The sequence below is a fragment of the Pongo pygmaeus genome, chromosome 3, assembly GCF_028885625.2.
Source record: "Pongo pygmaeus isolate AG05252 chromosome 3, NHGRI_mPonPyg2-v2.0_pri, whole genome shotgun sequence".
NCBI classification, from domain to species: Eukaryota; Metazoa; Chordata; class Mammalia; order Primates; family Hominidae; genus Pongo; species Pongo pygmaeus.
The window spans coordinates 109,964,500-109,988,686 of NC_072376.2; the positions used below are offsets into that span (position 1 = coordinate 109,964,500).

The 24,187-nt window shown below is 36.2% G+C and overlaps 1 protein-coding gene and 1 long non-coding RNA gene across 3 annotated transcripts in view; one reads left to right on the plus strand and one right to left on the minus strand.

Annotated features, from left to right (window-relative positions):
- The window catches only part of STPG2 (sperm tail PG-rich repeat containing 2), a 786,467-nt gene that overhangs the window by 91,282 nt on the left and 670,998 nt on the right, over positions 1-24,187 (minus strand). The window contains exons 11-12 of one of the 2 annotated variants that reach the window (XM_054485711.2): positions 9,122-9,270; positions 1,895-1,928 (exon numbers count right to left, since the gene is read on the minus strand). In XM_054485711.2, coding sequence (XP_054341686.1) covers positions 9,133-9,270 — 138 coding nt within the window. In that variant the 3' untranslated portion in view covers positions 1,895-1,928; positions 9,122-9,132. Of the gene's footprint in view, positions 1-1,806; positions 1,929-9,121; positions 9,271-24,187 lie in introns of those variants that run through there. The other variant, XM_054485708.2, reaches the window with a different exon arrangement.
- LOC129035390 (uncharacterized) overlaps positions 1-24,187 on the plus strand; it is a 126,752-nt gene that overhangs the window by 69,185 nt on the left and 33,380 nt on the right. Inside the window, exon 3 of the long non-coding RNA XR_008502181.2 lies at positions 1,804-1,953. This is a non-coding gene — a long non-coding RNA (uncharacterized LOC129035390). The remainder of the gene's footprint in view (positions 1-1,803; positions 1,954-24,187) is intronic.

Below are 24,187 nucleotides of genomic sequence, written 5' to 3' on the forward strand. Positions count from 1 at the left end.
TAGTTCTCTTAAAATTATTAATTTAATATTACAGAAAGGCTATCATTTTAAAAACAAGATCATTTACTCTCCCAAAAATATCAAAATAATTATGCTTCCCATGCAGTGTTCACGTATTGAATTCTAAACTTTGTTTTTAGGTGACAAGAAGTTTATATTATTTTTTTATAATAGTAGAATGAAAATTTATGCGTTTTTACTAGTTCTGGTTTAGAATATGTTAATACATAAGAAGATTATAGACAGAAGAATTATTCTACTGAATAATTAAAACATTGTCTTAAAAGTTGACTGGCAATTCTCTCCCACATTCTGAATTTTCATTTTTCTATTCTTTATTCATGAACAAGTTTTGCATATTATGTAATATATTATAGAGGAAAAGAATTAAAAATACGAAAGTAAAAATCATCCCATACGGTTTTATTTTTTTTCTTTTTTTAAAAAAAGAATACATGCAAGGGTGTTGTAACATATGTAATGTACTTCAAACACTCCTGGTTGTCTGAATTTTCTGCAACCAGAACTATATTTTGCATGGTTTATATGCATATAAAAAGGTAATTTCCAAAAGAAATATTATAGGGATGATAGAAACCTTCGGGATCATGTGGCTAGAGCTTAACTACATCACATAAATACCTATAGAAAAATACAGGCTTCAGGACCTATTTCAGAATACAGGCAGTACTAGGTGGAGAGTTGTTAGATGTTGGAAAATTGTGTTATTCTACCACCTCACTTGGTGATTGTGAAGCATCCTCTATGTTTGACATCTACTGATCTAGTACATCAACTGCTTCATTTTGGAGCCATAGAACAAAGAACTAGGTGATTAACTAGTTAGTTTAGGGTTATGTAACTAGGAGATGAGCTCAAAGTCTCCTCTCCATCAACCACCAGTTCTGTGCTGTTTTCCCAATTCAATTCAATTCAATTCAATTCAATTCAATTCAATTCAATTCAAATCATCCAATTCAATGGAAGAGCAAGCATTTATTGGCCATTTTGGGGGCTTTTATTGCTCCAATCTTGAATGATTAATTTTAGGCACATTAATGGAGATATTTTAGATACAGTTTTCTTAAATCAGAATACATTGAAAATTTCAGGAGTACTTGAATCTTTTAGAATTATGTTAATTTTAGATTGCTTGCATAAATCCACTTTCATCATTGAAGTTTCCATAGCTTTTGTTAAAATTTCAAAGAGGATATGCTCCTCTAGAAACATTAAATACTATTGATAAATCCTTATCTCCAACTAATTTGTTTTACAAGACCATGTTAGAAGTAGAGCATTAATGCCAAAAGTTTTGGGACATGATATTTAAATTTACCCATCTTCCTCAAATATGTAGGATATTGAAGATAATTCAGTATATTGCCACAATTTAATCATTTTTTCTTTTCTTTCCTATTTGCACATAAAAGTTATACAAAGTAAAACATATTGAATATTCCTTTTATGATTTTTATTTTCTACTTTTAGCATTTCAGAGAAATGAAGAGTAAGAAAAAAGTCAAGGGAATAACACATATGCATAATAACATCATTCACTTTGTTTCAGCATGCCTAGTATTTGGAAAGTAATTTCATTCTCTGGTTAGAGAATGAGACTCTAAAGTAAAAAAGAAAGGCTTTTCATCAGATGTCTTTATTCAGCATTATATTTTATATGGATGCATCAGTAGTATACACTTAGAAAGAATGCAATGAATATATATACATACTGCTTTTGTAATTGGAAAAATTTTCTGAAAAAAACAAATATCATATAAGAATGTATTTTTCTATCTCTAGATGTTAGAAGAGAAATTATGCTCCTGTGAGCAGCTGATGGAGGATATCATCAACATGGAAGTACTTCTTTGTGAGAGAACTGTCAGCTTACCTTTATATTAATAGATATTACCTTTGGACTGTATCTGTGGGAAAAGAAAAGCTATTTCAGTAAGTGGTATCTCTATTGTACTTCTCCACCTAAGTCAAAATATTCTTTCAGATGGCTTCTCTAGTTAAATTACTTCTAATAAAAAAGATATAAAAATTCACAAAATACTCTTTTTTTCTAACCAAATTAACTAAATCTCATTGATATCAAGTAGTTCATATTATGTCATAATTCTGGCTTCTGTATTTATTGTCCTTTTGACTCTGCTGAAGATTTGAGTAGTTAAAGGCATATATAGAAGTATATATTCTGCAATTGTTTAGACATTATATCATGATAATAGTGAGTCTAATAAGATAAAATGTTACTGACAGAGCAAAAAAGAAATAGAAATCAAATAAGCTGTTAAAACTTTCACAATATTATTTAATACACTATTTTCTCCACTGACAAGTATTTTGAGAATAAAAATCTTTTATAACAAATTTAGTTATAAAATAAACTTGTAACACATTAGAGGCTCTACTAGATATTATCTTAGCAGAAATGCCTTTTTTTACTAAGCTTCAGGTACATGAGACTACCTATATGAAAAAATTTTATGTTGATGTCCATTATGACTAGGAAAAGTTGAAGAAAATGTGGCTTGACCCAAGGGCAAACCTGTTAATTGCACAGAATTTTTTCTGGCTATATCACTTTTACTATATGACATGTTTTGGTTTTTTTTTAATTCAGATGGTTACTCTTTCCCCATTTTCAATCATCCAATACTCTTCTATTATCTAGCTTGTTCTTTCTTCATGCAAACATAATTAGAGCTGATAACAGCTATTTGAACATGTTAACTCACTCATTTTCTTTAGAGTTGGTGTAGTAGCTCAGCCAAGCATTAAACTTATCTCTAATTGTAGAATAAAATTGTTTTTAATTAAAGTAGGGAGACTCCAAATGACATTATATTTACTGAAATGCAGAATAATTCTGAATGCAACTCTGGTAGCTTTTTGAGGGTCTTCAGTGGTAATAATATGAGAGTGTAGAAACAGAAAAGATAGAATTGGGTCTTTGTGTCCATCTGTAATGACAAAGTTAGACAGGGGGCTAGTCTGGCTTTGCCTGCTGAAGGCTTATTTAACAGAGGGCTTCAAATGTAAGTGAGCATGCCTGGAATATTAAAGCATTTCTAAGGGCTTATTTTTGTGTGACACCATGTAAAAATAGTTAAATAATGAAACATACAACCATAACATATTCTTAGTTTCTAATGTGACAATGGTAATTCTCAAAAAATAAATCTGCAAGTAAGTTTAATAAATATATTTCCTTAAAAAGGGTGTGTGCTTTTTATAGAATTATGAGTAAATAGTTACATGGCAGGATACCTCACGTCTAGGAGATATTATTTTTTAATTGTAACTATTCATTGAAGATATAGGATTTCATAAATTGAGAGATGAAAGGAAAGGAGCTTGACAAACTGGTAAAGAAATTCAGACATGGCAAAGAATAACTTGTTGCAGGCCATGCAACAAATAAAATCTATAGTATTTATTTTGGCTTAAACCTATTTAACCGAATGGAAAACTATACAGACAACCAGGTTTTGAAGGGCCAGAAATTTGGTGACAATAGTGAGGCAGGTGTAATACTGAAGTGAGCCTTACATTTCCCTTGAGGAATCTTTTAGTTTCTAAATAGCACAAGGCCAAAAGACCAAGAAGACAGCCACAAGGTGGATAAAAACCTAAGCTGAGACTTTGGCCTTATCAGGATCTTTAAAGATAAAACTTGTAGTTTAATAAAGCAGGATGTCAAGAAACTAAATTACAAAGAAAAAGGAAGAAGAATAAGGGAATTCTGGCATCGTGTCATGTTCCTCCTTAAGACATTTGCTAAATTTTATCTGGTATAGGGTTAACAGGATATCAAATGGAATCAAGAGTAGCAGCTAAAGGTATAGGCAGCAAAACGGGGTATTTGGCAGTTTCCCAGGATGGAAGAAGAAAAAATTGGAGAAGGGACTCTAGTTAATATCCCTGACTTCCTATTATTAGAATAAGAGAAGGTTATACTCTAAAAATGTGGATAATAAGAATTACATCAACTCTTAACAAAAATGTGAAACTCAGTTCTGGACAGGCACAATCCCACACTGGAAAAGTAGGTCTGCCCCATATTTAAGGTACCTGAGAAAAATCTAAAGGAAATCCTCCCTGAAGGAAGAAAATATGAGACAAAACATCAAATTATATCTATAATTTTTCATAAGCAATATTCTACATTTGATCAAATTTTCTAGGTATGTCAGGAGATATAATCAAAAAACAGAAAACTAAAACATAAGCAGAACCAAAGGTGAATTAGAGTTGTAGATATCTATCATAGATTTTAAAATAATAAAGAATAAAATGCTTAACAAAATTATTGGCAAGATCAAGAATCTCACTATGTAACTGGAATTTACAAATAATAACCCAATGGAAATTACAGAACTGAAAATGCTAACATTTAAATTAAGAATGCAATAGATGTGTTTAAACAGCTCAAGAGAGGATTTTTGAAATAAGGAGAGATTATTATAAAATATACAGACTGAAGTTCAAAAAGAAAAGAGAATCTATAATATACAAAAGAGCATACAAGACACATGAGACACAATTTAATATCTGTAATTGCATTTGTATAAGAGAAGAGAGAAATGTTAAAGAAGCAATATTTGAAAAGATAATAGGTGAGAAACTTTCAGAGCCAATAGAAAGACATCAACCCACACAATCCAGAGTATTAACAAACACCAAGGAGAATTGGGGCAGAAGGTAGGAAAATCTAAGAGCATTAGAGTAAAACTGACCTTTTTTAAACACATAAAAAAGTTGTAAAAGCAGTCAGATAAATAAAAGACATTATCTTCAAAGGAAAGACACTTCATTAGAAACTATGGAGGGCAGGAAACAATAGAATGACATTTTGTAAATGCTCAAAGAAAATATGCCAACCTGAACTTCTTTATTCAGCAAAAATATCCTTCAAAAAGGGAAATGAAATAAAGATGTTTTCAGACAAACAACTGAGAAAACTCATCAACAGCAAACCTGGGCAAACATACATATTCAAAGGAGTTCATTAGACATCAGAATAATAATCTAAGGAGAAGCACAGAAATGAAAGCAGGAAAGAAGAACAATGAAAAAGTTAAATATGTGGGTAAATCAAAATAAAAATAACTTAAGTAGGCTGGGTGCAGTGGCTCACACCTGTAATCCCAGCACTCTGGGAGGTGGAGGCGGGTGGATCACGAAGTCAAGAGATCGAGACAATCCTGGCTAACATGGTGAAACCACGTCTCTACTAAAAATACAAAAATTAGCAAAATTAGCCAGGGATGGTAGTGGGCGCCTGTAGCCCCAGCTACTCGGGAGGCTGAGGCGAGAGAATGGCATGAACCCAGGAGGCAGAGCTTGCAGTGAGTGGAGATCGCGCCACTGCACTCCAGCCTGGGTGACAGAGCAAGACTCCGTCTCAAATAATAATAATAACTTAAGTAATGATGATAATAATCTATTTTGGAGTCAATAGATACAAAATTGAAAATGATAAAAATAATAAGGTGAGGCTGTGGTTTTAAATTAAATAAAATAATTTAAAAATCTTTGCCTTGTAAAGAATGTACTACATATTGATAACTAATAAAGATTATAAGTAAAGTCAATGGACTATTTCTCTTTGCCATAACAAGATATATAATAGAAGCAAAAGTATAATTTGTGAGATGAAATTAAAATTGACATTATTGTACACATTGTTTTTCTATACAATCTACTGATGAATTAACTATTCTAAATTATGAATGTTCTAGACCAGCACTGCCTAATAGAACTATAATTTGAGCCACAAAAGTAATTTTATTTTTCTAATGACCACATAAGAAGTAAAAATAAACAGACAAAACTAATATTAATAGTATATTTTATTTTATCCAGTAAACCTTAAATATTATCATTTTGGCATGTAATAAATACACAATATTATTAATGAGATATTTTACACTTTTTTGTAAAACTGTCTTCAAAATCTGGTATTTATTTTAGACTTACAGCACATTGCAGTTTGTAATAGCCATATTCCAAGTGCCAAAAAGTCACATGTGGCTAGTGGCTACCATCATGGACAGCAATAGTCTATGGCATGAATAAACTGATGGCATCTATATGAATTTGATCTGCTACTCTAATAAGCAGGTTAATGATATATCAGATATTAAATTTTATATTTTATTACTTTAGCAAATAATTTTCTGTTTAGAATCTAGTTCCCTAGGAATTAATATAATCTCAGTAGTTTCCTCCTGAAATACAAAGCCATTTAATGGTGTGGATACTGAAAAGAAAAGGAATCTTTTTCTGGGAAATAATAACATCCAATTTTTCAAATCCAGTCTTATCTTACAAAAACCTCAAAGTCTAAGCCACTGTTACAGTCCTTATTATATATTCAGTGTATAACCCATAGTTCAATATATATTAACTCTTCATATAAGCATGCCAACTTTTAATTCAAAACTGCTTGATAATGCAATTTAACTAAAAAAGTCTACATGCTAAAATAAGATATAATCCTACAACAACTAACTAAAGCATAACATTATAAAAATGTATTTGTATTAAAAAGATATCTTAATTAAAAAGCAACTCACCTGATTAAGGTAACTATTTTATCTTGTTATTAAAGGCAAATGAAAAACAGACTTTATAAAAATGTAAGGATCATGTACTGGCCATTCTTGACCAGATTAGAACTTATCTCTAGAGGAACACAGATTGTCTTCTATTATGATCTGTTAATTACACCTTGCAGCCATAAACACAACCAGTTTCTAGAAGAGCGATACAAATATATTGCTTTGAGGACAGAAAAATATATTCTGACTAAGGGATTGTGTATGGCAGTTAATTTATGGATTATAAAAATGTAGTAACCCTATAACTCAGGGAGGACAGGTATACTCACTGATATGGTTTGACTCTGTGTTCTCACCCAAATCTCATCTCAAATTGCAATTCCCATGTATCAAGGGAGGGACCTGGTGGGAGGTGACTGGATGATGGGTACAGTTTCCCCTGTGCTGTTCTCATGACAGTGACTAAGTTCTCATGAGATCTGATGGTTTTATAAGTGTTGGCAGTACCTCTTCCCTCTCTCTTTTCTGCCACATTGTGAAGAAGGTACTGGCTTCTCCTTCGCCTTCCACCATGATTGTAAGTTTCCCAAGGCCTCCCCAGCCATGCTGAACTGTGAATCAGTTAAACCTCTTTCCTTTATAAACTACCCAGTCTCGGGTATTTCTTTATAGCAGCATGAGACTGGGCAGGAAATTGGTACAAGAAGTGGGGTACTGCTATAAAGATAACATGAAAATGTGGAAGCAACTTTGGAACTGGGTAACAGGCAGAGGTTGGAGCAGTTTGGAGGGCTCAGAAGAAGACAGGAAGATGAGGAAAAGTTTGGAACTTCCTAGAGACTTGTTAAATGGTTTTGACCAAAATGCTGATAGTGATGTGGATAATGAAGTTTAGGCTGAAGTGGTCTCAGATGGAGATGAGGAACTTATTGGGAACTGGAGTAAAGATTACTCTTGCTATGCTTTAGCAAAGTGACTGGCAGAATTTTGCTCGTGCCCCGGAAATCTGTAGAACATTGAACATGAGAGAGATGATCTGAAATTGGAACTTACATTTAAAAGGGACGTGGAGCATAAAAGTTTGAAAAATTTGCAGCCTTACCATGTAGTAGAAAAGAAAAATCTATTTTCTGGGGAGAAATTCAAGCCATCTGCAGAAATTTGCATACGTAATAAGGAGCCAAAGGTTAATTGCCAAGAAAATTGGCAAAATGTCTCCAGGGCATGTCAGAGACCTTAGTGGCAGCCCCTCCCATCACAGGCCTAGAGGCCTAGGAGGGAAAAATGGTTCTGTGGGCTGGGACCAGGTCTTCCACTGCTCTCTGAAGCCTCAGTTTATGGTGTCCTGTGACCCAGGTGCTTCAGCTCCAGCCTTGGCTAAAAGGGGCAAGGTATGGTTCAAACTGTTGCTTCAGAGGGTGCAAGCTCCAAGGTTTGGTGGTTTACATGTAGTGTTGGGCGTGAGGGTGCACACAAGTCAGGAATTGCAGTTTGGGAACCTCTGCCTAGATTTCAGAGGATGTATGGAAATGCCTGGATGTCCAGGCAGAAGTCTTTTGCAGGGTCAGAGCCCTTTTAGAGAATCTCTGCTAGAGCAGTGTGGAAGGGAAATGTGGGGTTGGAGCCCTCTCACAGAGTCCCCACTGGTGCATCTACTAGTGGAGCTGTGAGAAGAAGGCCACCCTTCTCCAGACCCAAGAATAGTAGGTCTACTGACAGCTTGCACTCTGCAGCTGGGAAAGCTGCAGGCACTCAACACCAGCCAGTGAAAGAACTGCCCAAGGCTGTGGGAACCCCCTCCCCATTTCATCAGCATGCTCTGGATTTGAGACATGGAGTCAAAGGAGATTATTTTGGAACTTTAGGATTTAATCTCTGTCCTGTTGGCTTTCAGACTTGCATGGGGCTTATAGCCCCTTGGTTTTGGCCAATTTCTCCCATTTGAAATGGGAGCATTTATCCAGTACCTGTCCCCATATTGTATCTTGGAAGTAACTAACTTGCTTTTGATTTTACAAGCTCATAGGTGGAAGGGACTTGCCTTGTCTCAAATGAGCCTTTGGACTATGGGCTTTTGAGCTAATGCTGAAGTAAGTGTTTGGGTGACTGTTGGGAAGGCAAGATTTGTTTTGAAATGTAAAAAGGACATAAGATTTGGGAGGGTCCAGGGACAGAATGATATGGTTTGGCTCTGTGTCCCCACCCAAATCTCATCTCAAATGGTAATCCCCACATGTCAAAGGAGGGACCTGATGGGAGGTAATTGGATCATGGGGGTGGTTTCCTCCATGCTGTTCTTATGATAGTGACTGAGTTCTCATGACTTCTGTTGATTTTATAAGTGTTTGGCAGTTCCTCTTCCCTCTCTCTTTTCTCCCACCTTGTGAAGAAGGTACTTGCTTCTCATATGCCTTCCACCATGATTGTAAGTTTCCTGAGACCTCCCCAGTCATGTGAAACTGAGTCAATTAAACCTCTTTCCTTTATAAATTACCCAGTCTTGTGTATTTCTTTATATCAGTGTGAGAATGAACTGATACACTCACCATTTAGTAGATTATATTTTGCCTCCTTGGTGTTTTTGTTTGGCTTTTTGTTCTAGAGTAGGAGTGATTTCTCTATCAATCAAGAAAGAATTTGGCAGAGTTACATTAAATGTTCTCTTCAGAACAGTATGCCTTAAAAATGGACTGAGCTGTGGATATGAAAAAAAAGAATAGCATATTTTAATTGTATCATTTATAAACTTTGAAATATTATTTTATTTCAATTTATTTCAATTTATTTCAATTAATAATGAACTCATTAACATAAACTAACTTACCAACACCATTTATTGATATCTTACATGTTTGGATTCCTATGTAATATAAATTACATATATAAATGTAATTTAAACTATACAAAAGCAAAAAATAAAATATATAAAAGTTACAAGTCATGAACTTAATGCATATTAAATATTCTTCTAAAAGTCATATATATTTGGTAGAAGCAAAAATCTTTGATGAAATCTAAAATTTCTTTTAAAAAAAGCAATATGTACATTTTTGCATGTATTAATATCAAATAATTTTTATTCCCAAAATAAATTTTGCTTCCAATGAAAGCAGATATTGACTTTCCAGATGTGCCTTCTCTCAGCATTTATCCTTTCAACAAATGTTTGTTAAATGCATATTATCTGCCTATTTTCCTACTATTAACAGGCAGTAACAAGATAAAGTCAATTTACACTCACCATTCAACATACCAATGAAAACATCAAGAAAGACAAAAATTCAAAGGAACTTTTAAAAGTAAAACAAACTCTGATTTCCATTGCTGTGAGGAATGTCCAACAAATTTCTTGCAAAAAGGAGCTGATTGAAGAACGAAATTAATGGAATAGTCACTCAATCAATATTCATTTGAGTGCCTCCTATGTGATATGTATTAGTCCTAACATAGCTATATCAATGACCCTCTTTTTTTTATCTTCCCCTCCACAAGAATGTCATATAATAGGATAGATTAAAAAGTTAGAAATTGAGATGCATAGTTAGTAAGTACAAGTTGAGAATACTGCATTCTTAGTAGATTTATATTTTGTCGTTGACTGTCTTCATGTAATAGAATGAGAGTTATAGGTTTAAAGTCAGCTTCATGTAGAAAGATAATTCATATATCTCAGTAGAAATTTGGACTCAGACATTTTCAATGTCTGTGGACTTTGAAATGTTACCTCCCCTTTCTGAACTTTCCTCACTTTTCAAATGGAGTCAAAGTAATCTACTTTATATAGGTTTAGGGGTTATAATAATTGAGTTAAAGTATGGAAAGCAGTCCTTTATCTTGGAAGGCAATATAGCTTGGTGGTTAAAAGCACGGACCTTTCATTGGTTGAAACCCCGCTCCTGCCATCTGCTTTCTGTGTGTTCTTAAGCAACTCACTTAATATCTCTGTGCTTTGGTTTTGTAGTGTTGTTGTTTTTCTTGAGACAGGGTCTCACTCTGTTGCCCAGGCTGGAGTGCAGGGGCTCAATCTCAGCTCACTGCAGCCTCAGCCTCCCAGGCTTGAGCCCGGGATCCTCCCACCTCTGCCACCCAAGTAGCTGGGACTACAGGTATGCACCACCATACCCTGCTAGGTGCTTTGGTCTTTACACTTGGAAAGTGAAGATGCTAAAATAATGATATTTTTATAAGGATTAAATTTGTTAATAATGTATAAAGTGTATCAAGCATGTCCTATAAAAACCATATGTGTCTATTACTATTATCATCCTCCTCATCATCATCGTCTTGTGTAATGTCTCCCAATGAGTAAATATTTGCATCAAATTAGTTAAAAATAAACTTTCATTATTATAATTAGGGAAGTGGTAAACAGGGCAGTTAGAATTCGCCCTCAGTCCAGCAGTCTGTTAAGACAGTAAAAGTTCATTGAGGTAGAATATCTTAGCATATCATTCGAATAAAATTAAAAGGAACAGTATTTCCATGATCACGGTGAGAGCACACAGCCAGGGCAATCCACGTATCCTATTGTTGGGAAGTTTTGATTTTGCATAGATGTCTTCTTTTAACAGCATAAACAAACAGAAACACAATTCCAATGCAAACAATGTAGCCTAAAGGAAAGTAACATTAATTTGAAGATATATTGTAAAAAGTCACCAATACTCACTTATAATATGAACAAAAATAAGTTTCAGAAAAAATATAAAATTGGAACTGAATAAAGTTTGTGGGGTAATCCTTCAATCATTAAAAAGTCTAAAGAGAGCCTTTTGAATAACTATTGAACTAAAGAGAATTATACATATAAGTCCAATCGCTTAGAAAAATAATAAAAAATAAAAAATCAACATTCATAGAATTACCCCCAAGCTTTAGTCATAATCCAAAATATTTCATGATTTATAGAAGAAAAACTGGGAAACTTCCACTTATTCCCTCCTTCTTTTATTTATTCAGTGAGTGAACATCAGGTGCCTACTATATATCAGGCGCTCTACAAAGATCTAATAATAAAATTGTCAGCCGAAAATACATAATCCCAGGTCTCACAAAATCTATTACCAATAATGAGATAATCATAAAATACATATAAAATCAAACATTGATAAGAACTCCCAAGAAGAGGTACATGGAGACAAAATAAGAAGAATGGACCAAGTAAAGGAGATCAGAGGGTTCATTAAGGATGTGACAATTGAAATGAAATCTGAAGTACAGATAGGATGTAATCAGGCAATGGTGGGGAATAGGGTCAAGGGAGGCACTCCAGACTCAGAGATCAACACAGGCAAAGATCCTGTATCACGTTTTAGTAACTGAAAGTAGGCTAATAAGCCTGGAATGGCAGGGAGCAAGGTAGGCCTCATGAGAGATGGTGCCATAGACCTAAGTAGGCCATGTTAAGGATTTTGGTGATGACAAAAGTAATGAGAGGCCATCAAAGTTTATTACAAAGTTGGTAAGATATTATTGCTTTTTGGAAAATCACATTATTATATTTTACATTAATGTTTTTCTTGTATAAATATTAAATATCCTACATGCACTTATTTAACTACTAAAATAATTGTGTACTACTAATTTCAAAGGGAATTATTAATATTTATTTACATATATTTTTAAACAAGAATTACTCATCAAGATGTTTTTCAGGTTAGAATTACCTTTTGGAGGCAGGGAAGACACTATAGACCAATGTTCAGAGGGGGAAGTATGGGTTAAAAATGAAAATGTGCAGGTTATCTACAAATAGACTACTGAGAGATTATAGAATGAGAGAAAGACCCAGGGTCAAGACTTTATGAACTCTCAAATTCATAGCCAGATATGGGGTAGGAGCCTATAAAACAGATTAGAATGTCAGAGAGTGGTATGTTAGGAAAGCCAAGAGAAGTGAATGTATCTGTCTGGTTTCAAGATTTCAGTACTACTGAAAAGTGGCGAAGTGGACAGAAATATGCCCATTATATTAAGAGAAATGGATATTAATTAATTTAGTTGAGGTAAATTAAAGTGCATATAATCCAGACTGCAGAATATTGAGAAAGGAAGGGAAAAGGAGGGGAGAAGAGAGGAGAGGAGAGGAGAGGAGAGGAGAGGAGAGGAGAGGAGAGGAGAGGAGAGGAGAGGAGAGGAGAGGAGAGGAGAGGAGAGGAGGTAGAACAGCAATGAACTTCTTTTTAAGAAGTTTAGTTTCAAAAATAGGAAATAGAGATCTTTTTTATAATTTTATTTTTCTTTTGTTAACAGAAAAGATTCAAAACTATTTAAAGACAACAGGGATCACCTTGTACTTGAGAAAGAGAGATAAATAACTTATAGTGAAATGTGCCAGAAAATACAGAAGGAAATAAGATCTAAAGTATATTTGGAGGTATCAGTAATTAGTGAAAAGGAGTGGTCTATTCCAAGAGTTGCAAAGGATTATAAGACGAATCCAGATGTATATAAATTATGAATAAAATGCAATGGAATTGAGAAACTCTCCATCTGATATCTTATTGTTTTTCTCTATTACTGCCATCAATAATTCTTCCTACTCAAATTCCCATAGAAATTACTAATAAAATATGCAATTAGAGAAAATCATGTGTTAATGTTGAAGAACAGAGATAGTGATGGCAGCATCTGCTCCAGACAGCCTGTGGCTGCCATCAGGTATGCTGCACCAGGGAGGTGCAGCCAGGACTGCACACTCCATGGAGCCTGCAGGAGCTGGGGACAAGCGGGAGCTCTACCCCTGCTAAGTTGAGGCAGGAGCTCCCTGGGTGCCACTGCAGCTACCCAAACCGCAGCTGCAGAGCCAGTCCTCCTGCTCCATAGAGCAGGCAGGAGCCCTGCCCCCGCCCCCCTCCCCGGCACAGCTGCAGCTGTAGCTACCCAAACCCTGGCTGCAGACTCAGGTATCCCTACACACCTGGGGGCCCAGGAAGGCCCTCATGCCCTCACAGGCTCGGAAAGGCCTGCTCCTGCTGCCTGGCTTCTCCCGGCTCTCCACACCTTCTCCAATTTTGGAGCAAAGTCAGGTGGAGCCTGGGCACCATGAAGGACAGGTGGAGGCAGACAGATTCCTGGGTGGAATGGGGCAGGTCTCCAGAGAGCCCCCACCTTTTTTAGGCCAGGAATGGCCTGATGGCTGGGCCAGGCAGCCAGTCCTACAAACCAGAGTGGGAACTTGTGGTGCCTCTTCTGGGCTTGCCCATGGCTGCCCATGGACCAATTGGCAGGTACTTCCTCCCCTCTGAGGCCCATAAAAGCCCCAGGCTCAGCCAGAGCTGAGCAGATAACTGGACAACCAACTACATAGAGGAGCAACCTTTATTGTTGATAGCAGGAGATGTCAAGATGACCAACAGCAGAGAGGAGCTACCCACTCTAGGACTGCCTATCTGCTGAGAGCTTCAGAGACCTGCAGAGACATCAGGACTACCAGCTGCAGAGAGAAGCAACCCACTCCAGGGTCTCCTCTCTGCTGAGAGCAGGGAAAACAATGGGATGACCTGCCTGCAGAGAGGAACTTCCCACTCCAGGGTCTTCTCTCTGCTAGGAGCTGAACGCTCATCAGAACACCCTGGCTGTGGAAAGGAGCTACCCCCTGTGGGTCTCCTGCAAGCTGTTCTATTGCTCAATATAACTTCTCTTCATCTTGTTCATCTTCCACTTGTCTATGTACCTCATTCTTCCTGGTCACAGGGCAAGAACTCAGGACCCACTGAATGGTGGAGTTAAAAGAGCCAGAACACAAACAGGGTTGAAACATGAACTTGCTCACCACCTTGTGGGCAAAGAGAAGGAGAGAAGAGCTGCAGCCCTTCAGGGATCCCAGACTTGGGAGCTCCCTGAGCCAGGGCTGTGACTCCTTCTTTTGGGTCCTGCAGTGCCTGGCATCTCCAAGCTTCTGGGTGCCACTGCATGTTCTGGAGCCAGCAGGGGAAGCTGCTTGTGGTGCACCTGGTCCAGCTGCAGCCTCGCAGAGAGCTGACATCCATGTCGGCACTGGAGCTGCCCACCCCGCTACAGCAGCCAGTATGTCTGACTGCGCAGTATCTGGACCCCACACTTGCTCACACACCCTTCGCTGCTCCACGCCTGACTCTTCCTTGGCAGGCGTGGGATCCAGGCCAGTAGAGTGAGCTGGGCACAGCCTGCCAGGCTGAGTGGGCAGAACCAGCCCAGCAGGCCTGAGCAAAACTTGGGCAAAGGCACCACCAGCCAGAGGTTTCAGGTCAGAAAAGCAAGACCTCAAGGATCCTGTGACAATGGGATACTGATCTGCTGAAATTTTCAAAGAATTACTCCTTGACATAACAGGGACAGCAATAGACTGAAGGGAGGGTAAGAGAGTCAATTCAGGCCTTCTGTTTCCCATCCCCAAATGACTTCCAAGAAAAAATATTGACTTCAGGAAGTTGAAAGTTTGCCATTCTCTAAAAATGAGGAATTAGTGTGGTATCATTGAGAATAATATACTGGAGTCCGACTAGTATTGAGAGGTCCCAGGTTTCAGTCCTGGCATCATGCTCAGCACAAACTTAGAAGTATGCATAGTCAACTTTGTTTCAGACATAGGAATCAGACCAAAAGGAGACACTAGGACGTCTGAATTTGGGCACTAGAGAACTAGAAGAGAGGTGGAGGTATCAGGCTTTATGTAGAGCAGAGGAAAGAAATGAAACTCTTCCTAAGTTATTCCCTGCAGCCATTCTCCCTATGCTCTTCCCCAAAGGCTCCTACATCTGAAGGAGACTAAAACTCAAGATCGTTCTTAGAAAGATTTATAAAACTGAGATAGTACCACACATTATAAAACAATATAAATATATAATATTTAAAACAACATGGCTTAAGCTTAAAAACAGGTGGTAAATTTAATGAAAAAGAAGCTTGCCAGGCTTAAAATAGGCATTTAGTGTATAAGCTGGCATTTCAATCAACAGAAAAGGGATTCAAAAGTTGCCAGTACTGGAATAATCAGTTTTGTATTTGTAAAAATAAATATATAGCATATCTTCATGTTATGTGCCCATGCAAAGTTAAATGTTTAAATGTTAAAAAAAATCTGGAATATTAGAATAACTAAAAGAAAATACAAATGAATATCATGCCTAGAATTTTGTTTTAGGAATATATCCTGACTATGTACAAAGAAGTATCTGAGATGATATTTATGTTGTTGTTTTATATAATAAGAAAGCCAGTAAAGTCTTTCAAACTGTCTAGAAAGAATTCCTGACAATGTTTTAGAAATTATTCCTAATATAGAAAAAATAGAATGCTGCAACAAACATTATATAAAGCTGGTATATTTGGTTCTAAAACATGCCTACTGTTTACTAGCAAAAATATTCCTACTACAGCACTTCAAGTCTTATTATACAGCTACAGTTATCAAGACAGTATGTTATTGGTGAAAAAAAGAAACAAACAGATTGATTAAAAAAAAAAATCTAGACACAGATCTTATAACCTTCACAAAAAATAGCTCAAAAGAGATCACAGACCTCCGTGTAAAATGCAAAACTAGAAAACTCCTAGGAGATAACACAAAAGAAAATCTAGATGACCTTGTGTTTGGCAATGACATTGATACAGGAGTGGGGCAGGGAAGTGCTTGGAAGAGAATGACAGGGCCTATGTTAGGGTTCCACTCCCAGCCCTGTGTCCACAGACCTAGGTAAAGACAGGCATTTGTTTTTGTGCCCAAATGTTGCATTTCCCGAGACCACCCTGGCCCACCATGCCTCCAACCTGTGCCTATAAAAACCCCGAGACCCTAGTGGGAGGAGACACAAGCAGCTGGATGTCAAGAGGAACACAACAGTGGAAGAACACACCAGCAGACACCAGCAGATGTTGGCAGGCCATCGACCAATGGAACAACATGGAGTTTTGCCAGGGTGGTCAGAGTAGAGCCTGGCTGCTGAGCGGTCTGACTCCAGGGGAAAACCACCTTCCCACTACATCCCCTTCTGGCTCTCCCATCTGCTGAGAACTACTTCCACTCAATAAAACCTTACGTTCATTCTCCAAGCTCACATGTGATATAATTCTTCCAGTACACCAAGGCAAGAAGCCCAGGATACAGAAAGCCCTCTGTCCTTGCAATGAGGCAGAGGGTCTAATTGAGCTTATAAACACAAGCCACTTATGGATGGCTAAACTGAAGAGCACACTGTAACACATGCCCACTGAGGCTTCAGGAGGTTTAAGCATTCACCCCAGACACTGCCATGCAGTTGGAGCCCCACAACCTGCCCATCTACATTCTCCTCCCAGAGGTTTGAGCAGTGGGGTACTGAAGAAGTGAGCCACTCCTGCTGTTGCACACCCTGCGAGGGGAACAAGGGAATGTTTCCCATGTCAACATTTTACATACAACAATATCAAAGGCATGGTCCATGAAAAAACAAACTGTATTTCGCTAAAATTAAAAACTTTTGCTCTGCAAAAGACACTGTCAAGAAAATAAGAAGACTAGCTACAGACTCCAAGAAAACATTTGTAAAAGACATATTTGATTATATTAGTCTGTTCTCACATTGCTATAAAGAACTACCCGAAACTGGGTAATTTATGAAGAGCTTTAATTGGCACAGAGTTCCACAGCTATACAGGAAGCATGGCTGGGAGGCCTCAGGAAACTTACAATCATGGCGGAAAGCAAAGGGGAAGCAAGCACATTTTCAACTGGCCAGCAGGAAGGGGAGAGAGAGAGAGAGCCAAGGGGGAAAGTGCCACGCACTTTTGAAAAACCAGATCTTGGGAGAATTCACTCACTATCATGAGAACAGCAAGGAGGAAACCTCTCCCCGTGATCCAGTTACCTCTCACCAAGCACCAAGCACCAAGCCCCTCCTCCAATGCAGAAGATCATAATTCATCATGAGATTTGGGTAGGAACACAGAGCCAAACCATATTACTGACAAAGGAATGTTATACAAAATATACGAAGAAGTCTTAAAACTCAACAATAAGAAAATAAAAGATGGGGCCGGGAGCGGTGGCTCACGCCTGTAATCCCAGCACTTTGGGAGGCTGAGGCGGGTGGATCACGAGGTCAGGAGATCAAGACCATCCTGGCTAACATGGTGAAACCCCATCTCTACTAAAAAATACAAAAAAATTAGCCAGGTGTGGTGGCAGGCCTGTAGTCCCAGCTACTCAGGAGGCTGAGGCAGGAGAATGGTGTGAACCCAGGAGTTGGAGCTAGAGTGAGCTGAGATCGTGCCACCGCACTCTAGCCTGGGTGACAGAGTGCTCTGTCTCAAAAAAAAAAAAAAAAGAAAATTAAAAAAAAAAAAGATGGGTAAAGTACCTGAATAGATAGATACCTTGCCAAAGAAGATTATTTAATGGCAAATAAGCATATTAAAAGATGTTCCACATCATATGTCATTAGGGAATTGCAAATGAAAACAACAGTGAGATACCACTACCTACTGATCAGAATGATCAAAAAGCAAAACATTGACAATACCAAATAGTGGTGAGGATGTAAAGCAAAAGTACTCTTATTCCTTGCTGGTGGGAATACAAAATGACATAGCCACTTTGGAAAGTATTTTGGCAGTATTTTAACGAAACTAAACATATTCTTCCCATATGACCCAGTGATCATACTCTTTGTTATTTAACCAGATGAAATGAACACTTATGTCTACTCAAAAACCTGCACATGAATGCTTACAGGTATCTTGTTCATAATTGCCAAAACTTAGTTAGGAGGCCATTAGGCTGAGGCAACTCCAGTGCCTATGTAATCAAATCAAACCCAACTCAGTGTAAACAGTGAAACAAGACTGAAGCTTAACTAGGCATAGGCCACCAATTAACATTTAACTAGGAACATTCCCCTTTAGCCGAGAAAATATTTTCATTGTCATGCTTCCATGAACACCTTATATAAGTTTTCACCTCACACCCCCTAGGTGGAGTTCTGAACCACTTCTGGTGTGGTGCTGCCCGATTCCCAAATCACTGTTTGCTCAAAACAAACAAAAAACAACAAAAAAAACCTCTAACATTTTAATGTGCCTAAGTTTGTCTTTTAACAGTTTGCAACAAAAAATAAAGGGTTAAAATCACTACTGCTGCAAATAATACGTGGAAGTAGAATGATAAGTATATGAAGAGACAGCTTGGGTTTGGAAAAGACTAAAAATCTGGAACTTAAGTATGAAATTTTAAACTGCAGAGCATTTGAGGAATGGGGTGATGTTAAAAGAAATCTAGAGAAAAATTTAACGGCTTAAATAACCATGATGAAGAGGTGCCAGTGATGAAAGAGCTAAACTTTAACACTCATTGCACTGATAGGTGAAAAAAATAAAGTGGTATGGATGACAGCACATAATCAGAGGTTCATAACTATGCAAAAACATTTTCCAATTAACAACTTACTTTCTCTTAAATCATGTGCAAGTGGGAGAAGTAAAAAGACTAGCGTTCTTACTAGAGAGATGAAAACAGTTATTTTGTATTCAAAGCATTTTTCACCTGAAAATAGGAATGAATACGAGATGGGTCCTAAGTGTATTTGATCTGCATTGAAACCATGTTCAAATTGTAGCTTTCAGAATACAAAAGTATCTGAAAGTACTTGTCTGCAGCAAAGAGTAGCCTAATGTCCACTTAGAATTTTTATATTCTGTGTTCTATGGATGCAAAATTGGTTTAAAATTAATATGAACTGAAGAACAATTCATTTGTCATTTCATTGAAATTATGATGAATGAGTTTGAAATATGAATTATAATTGAGGTAAAATCAATACAATGCTAAAAAGCTATGTTTTCTTTCTCAAACTCATAATGAAATGAAAGGCGAAGTGAATATATTCTGATTTTCCATGGTTTATAATTCTCACTGAAATTATAAATATATAGTATATATTCATTATGTGAAGAAAAACACATTGCTTAAAACATTTCAGTCACAAGAGGTTATTAAAGTGATTTAATTCATATGTTTGATTGAATAGTAACTAAATATATTTTTCCCCTGGAGTGATTAATGCCTTTTCAAAGCACAATGGAAATTTTTTTAAAAATCATTACATTGTTCCCTGTCAAAGAAGGATGAGAGGATAATGACCTGTTAACTTTTGTAGTTCTGATTAGATACACACATGTTAGGACAGAAAATCAACAAATACAGTAACTAATCATACCAAATAGCTTCAAAAAGGTTGATGTCCCTGAAAGACAAAGAAAGACTGAGGAAGTGTTCTAGATTAAAGGATATTAAAGGAACATGATAACTAAATTCAATGGATGATTCTGGGTGTAGAATATTATCAGGGCAATTAGCAAAAGTAAAATAAAGACTATATTATAGATAATAATATTCTAACAAGAAAAAACTTCCTGAATTTGATCATTTTTTGTGGTTACCTAGGAAGATTATCTTCATTGTTAGGGGATACATGCTAAAGTATTTGAAGTTAAAATTATTATATCTGGTAGATTCAAACGGTTACACAATATATAATTTCCTACGAATATATTCTCCAATAATAATAATAATAATTTATAAATATGTGTGTATTTATAAATACATGTGAGAGTGAGAGAGACACCCACACAAAGAGGCAGAAAGGAAGAGTGCAAATGATACAATATATTAACAATTAGTGTTTCAACATTTGGATTTTTCAAAATAAGTGTTGAAACAAAATTTAAACTGTGAACATGAAGTCACTTTTCTAGACATTCAAGTAGTCAACTTCTCTTTCGCTAATATTCTGGTTACAATTCATCTTCTCTAGAAACAGAAGTCCTCTACTCAATCCAGTATCATGCAATTCAAAGGATGCCTGTTTTTTTTTTTTTTTTTTTTTTTGAGACAGAGTCTTGCTCTGTCGCCCAGGCTGGAGTGCAGTGGCGTGATCTCGGCTCACTACAAGCTCTGCCTCCCGGGTTCACGCCATTCTCCTGCCTCAGCCTCCCCAGTAGCTGGGACTACAGCTGCCCACCACCATGCCTGGCTAATTTTTGTTGTATTTTTAGGAGAGACAGGGTTTCACCATGTTAGCCAGGATGGTCTCGATCTCCTGACCTCGTGATCCACCCGCCTCGGCCTCCCAAAGTGCTGGGATTACAGGCGTGAGCCACCGTGCCCGGCCAGGATGCCTCTTTTTAACAAGGTCAGTTTCTACTTTAGATGGCTTCAGATTTATTTTTCACTTCGAGTTTTGTAAAATCTATATTAGTGTGTTGATTGGGTCCTTCTAATCACCGAGTTTATGTGCATAAACTCTATCCACATGTACTACAGAGAAGCATGTTCTGTTTCCTCTCTGTCAGTCTTGCTATGTTTCTTTGATATTTCACTCTTTCAAATAATTAGAGAATGATAGTAGAAGCAACATTATGCTTCACTTACTAAAGCTCCACAGAGTCTTTATATAACACCAGGCCATTCACATCACAATCAGGTAATTAGTAATTGAATTATAGTTTAACTGTAGAGAATTAGCTACAGTGCTTATAGAAGAAAGTTCCGCTTTCTCCTCTTCCATCAACCCCCACCACTACATCCACCCACTTTCCTGCATCTCCACCCCTATACTATATCCCTTTATACTCAGTAAGGTTTTCCCCAGAAGCCCCATTTAAAATTTCAGCATTGTTCCTCAGACCTAACATGTGATAGCTTCCTTCTCTGCTTTATTTTTTTCTATTTATTACAATATGCATATTATATATTTTATTTTGTATTTTGCTTTGCTTCTTATCTAGCTTCCTGGAAGCTGTTTTTGTCTATTGGTTCTATAGTACTTAGATCTATTCTTGACACAGACATTTGAATTATTTTTCTTTTTTTTATTTTTCTTTTTTGTAATTCTGGAGACCTTAGGTCTTCACTTATTTTGGGACAATCTCAACTAAGATTATTTTGTGCATCTCTTCTCCATTTTCTTTCCTTTTTTCCTGGAACTGCTATTAGGCATGTTTAACCTTCTTAAACTATTCTTCATGTATTTCTTCAAGGAAACATTTATTAAAAGCATAACATACATATAGAAAACTGCACAAGCATAATTTAATGAATTTTCAAAAAATGAACACTGCTGTGTGACCAGCACCCAATCAAAAACAAAGTATCACCAGTCCTCCAAAACGCTCTTATGTTCCCACACCCAGTCACAACTCCCATATGCACTCCTGAGCCTGCAATAGCCACAAGAAACTTGACTTCTAACACTATTATTAGATCACCATTCCCTAATATTGAACTTTAGATAAATGGAATCACATAGAAAATTTCCTCTTGAGTCTGGTTTCATTCATTCAACATTATGCTTATAATATGGATCCGTGTGGTTGCATATAACATTCATGCTCAATTCTCCTCTTCATTCCATTTTATAAATACACCACAGTGTATTTTATCCACTCTATTTCTGATGACCATTTCTGGGTTGTTTCCAATTCTAGCTATTAAAAATAGTGTTTCTATCCATCATTGCACATGGCTTTTGGTGCACATATATACATTATATACCCATTTCATTATATACCCAAAAGAGTAACTGTTGGATCATAAACTATTTATACATTTAGTTTTACAGAATCTACCAAGTAAAGCATATGAGAGTTTCATTTTTCTCCACATCTTTTCCAACATTTGGTTGTCTCTCTCTCTCTTTATCTCTCTCTCTCTCTCTGCATTTTAGCCATGCTAACGGGAATAAAGTAGTATAACACTGCTATGGGCAGAATGTTTGTGCTTCACCCAAAATTCATATGTTGAAATCCTACCTCTTGCAATGTGATGTTATTAGGAGGTGGTGACTTTGGGAGGTAATTAGATCACAATGGTCGAGCCCTCATGAATGAAATAAGTGCCCTTCTATGAAGAGGCCAGAGAGCTAGCTAGCTTTCTTTTCATCATGTGAGAAAACAAGAAGTCAGTAGTCTGCAACCCAGAAGAGGGCCCTTACCAGAACCCAACCATGCTGGCATGGTGATCTCAGATTTCCAGCAAACTGTGAGAGAAAAATAATTCTGTTGTTTATAACCCACCCAGTCTATGGTATTCTGTTACAGCAGCCCAAACCGACTAACAAAAACACTGTAGTTTTAATTTATCACTTATAATGAAGTTGAGAACGTTTTCATATGTTAACTTGCCATTTGCATATCCTTTTTTCTTTTTAATATGCCTGTTCAAGTCTTTGTCCATTTTTATTGGCTGTCTGCCTCTTTTAAATCTATTTTTAGAACTTCATTTCTAGATTCATTTCTAGATAACTATAATTAGATAACTTCACTCTTCTCTGTGTCATGCCGTTCCATTCATTTTAATGGTACCTTTTAATCAATAGATACTCTTTACTGAATGTCATTCAATATATCATCGTTTTATTATTAGTTAGCATTTTTTGTGTCCTCTCAAAGAAGTATTTGACTAACTTAATCTCATGAAGATAGTCTCCTACTTCTTCTTTTCTAGAATCTTGATTTTTTTTTTCATTCTTAGATCAACAATACATCTGGAATCAATTTTGTATGTAGTGTAAGATAGCACTCAAGATTCTTTTCATTCCATATGGAAACCCAGTTGAATGAGCACTGGTTATTGATAAGACCAACTTTCCATTGTCCTACATATTTATGGCTCTATTTGTTACTTGTGCTCTTTTCTCCCATTTGTCTCTTTATTTTTATGTCAATGTCATATTGTCTTACTTATAGTAGTTTTATATAAATCTTAATATTTGGTATGTAAATCCTCTAAGCTATTTTCTTATTCATAATTGCTTTCATTATCAAATTCTATATAAATTTTCATATAAATTTTTAAATCAGCATGTCAATTTTCACACACACATACAATCCGCTGAGATTTTTAATTGGGATTACATTGAATTTATTTAAAGGTCAATTTTTGGAAAACTAGCATCCATAAAATATTGAATGTATAATCATAATACCTTCTTCTATTTATTTGTATAATTCCTAGTTTTTGTCAATAATTTTTGGTAGTTGTCAGTTTAGAGGTCTTGTGCATCTTTTATTAGTTCTTTTTGGTATTTTTTTTATATCATTGGCATGACATTTTAAAATTTTATTTTCCAATAATTTGTTGCTGATAGCTATAAATTTTAATTTATTTTTGTTCACTGACTGTGCTAAACTCATTTATTTTCATGTACCTTACCTACAGATTATTTTGGACTCCTAAATTTCAAAATGTGTTATCAGCAGATGTTTGCAATTTTATTTCTTCCTTATTGTATGGACTAAGAACTCCAGTATAGGATTGAATAGCAGTGGTTACAACTGGCATTCCTGATGACTTCCCAGTCACAGACAGAAAATAATTCACCATTATGATTTTTAAAAATTTCTTTATCTGATTATATATTTCCTTCTATTCATTTGTTAATAGTCATTTACAATAAATGAGCATAAATTTTATCCTTTTATTTCTGAATCTGTTAAGATGATCACATAATTTTTCACCATTATTCTGTATGCAAATGTGGTAAATTATAATTTTTTCATGTTTCATTTTTGTTACTCTTGCTCTTCTGAAATATTATCCGCTTTCAAGCAGTCTTTTACATTTTTCATCTCTTTATCTTTTTCAATTGTATTGTAAC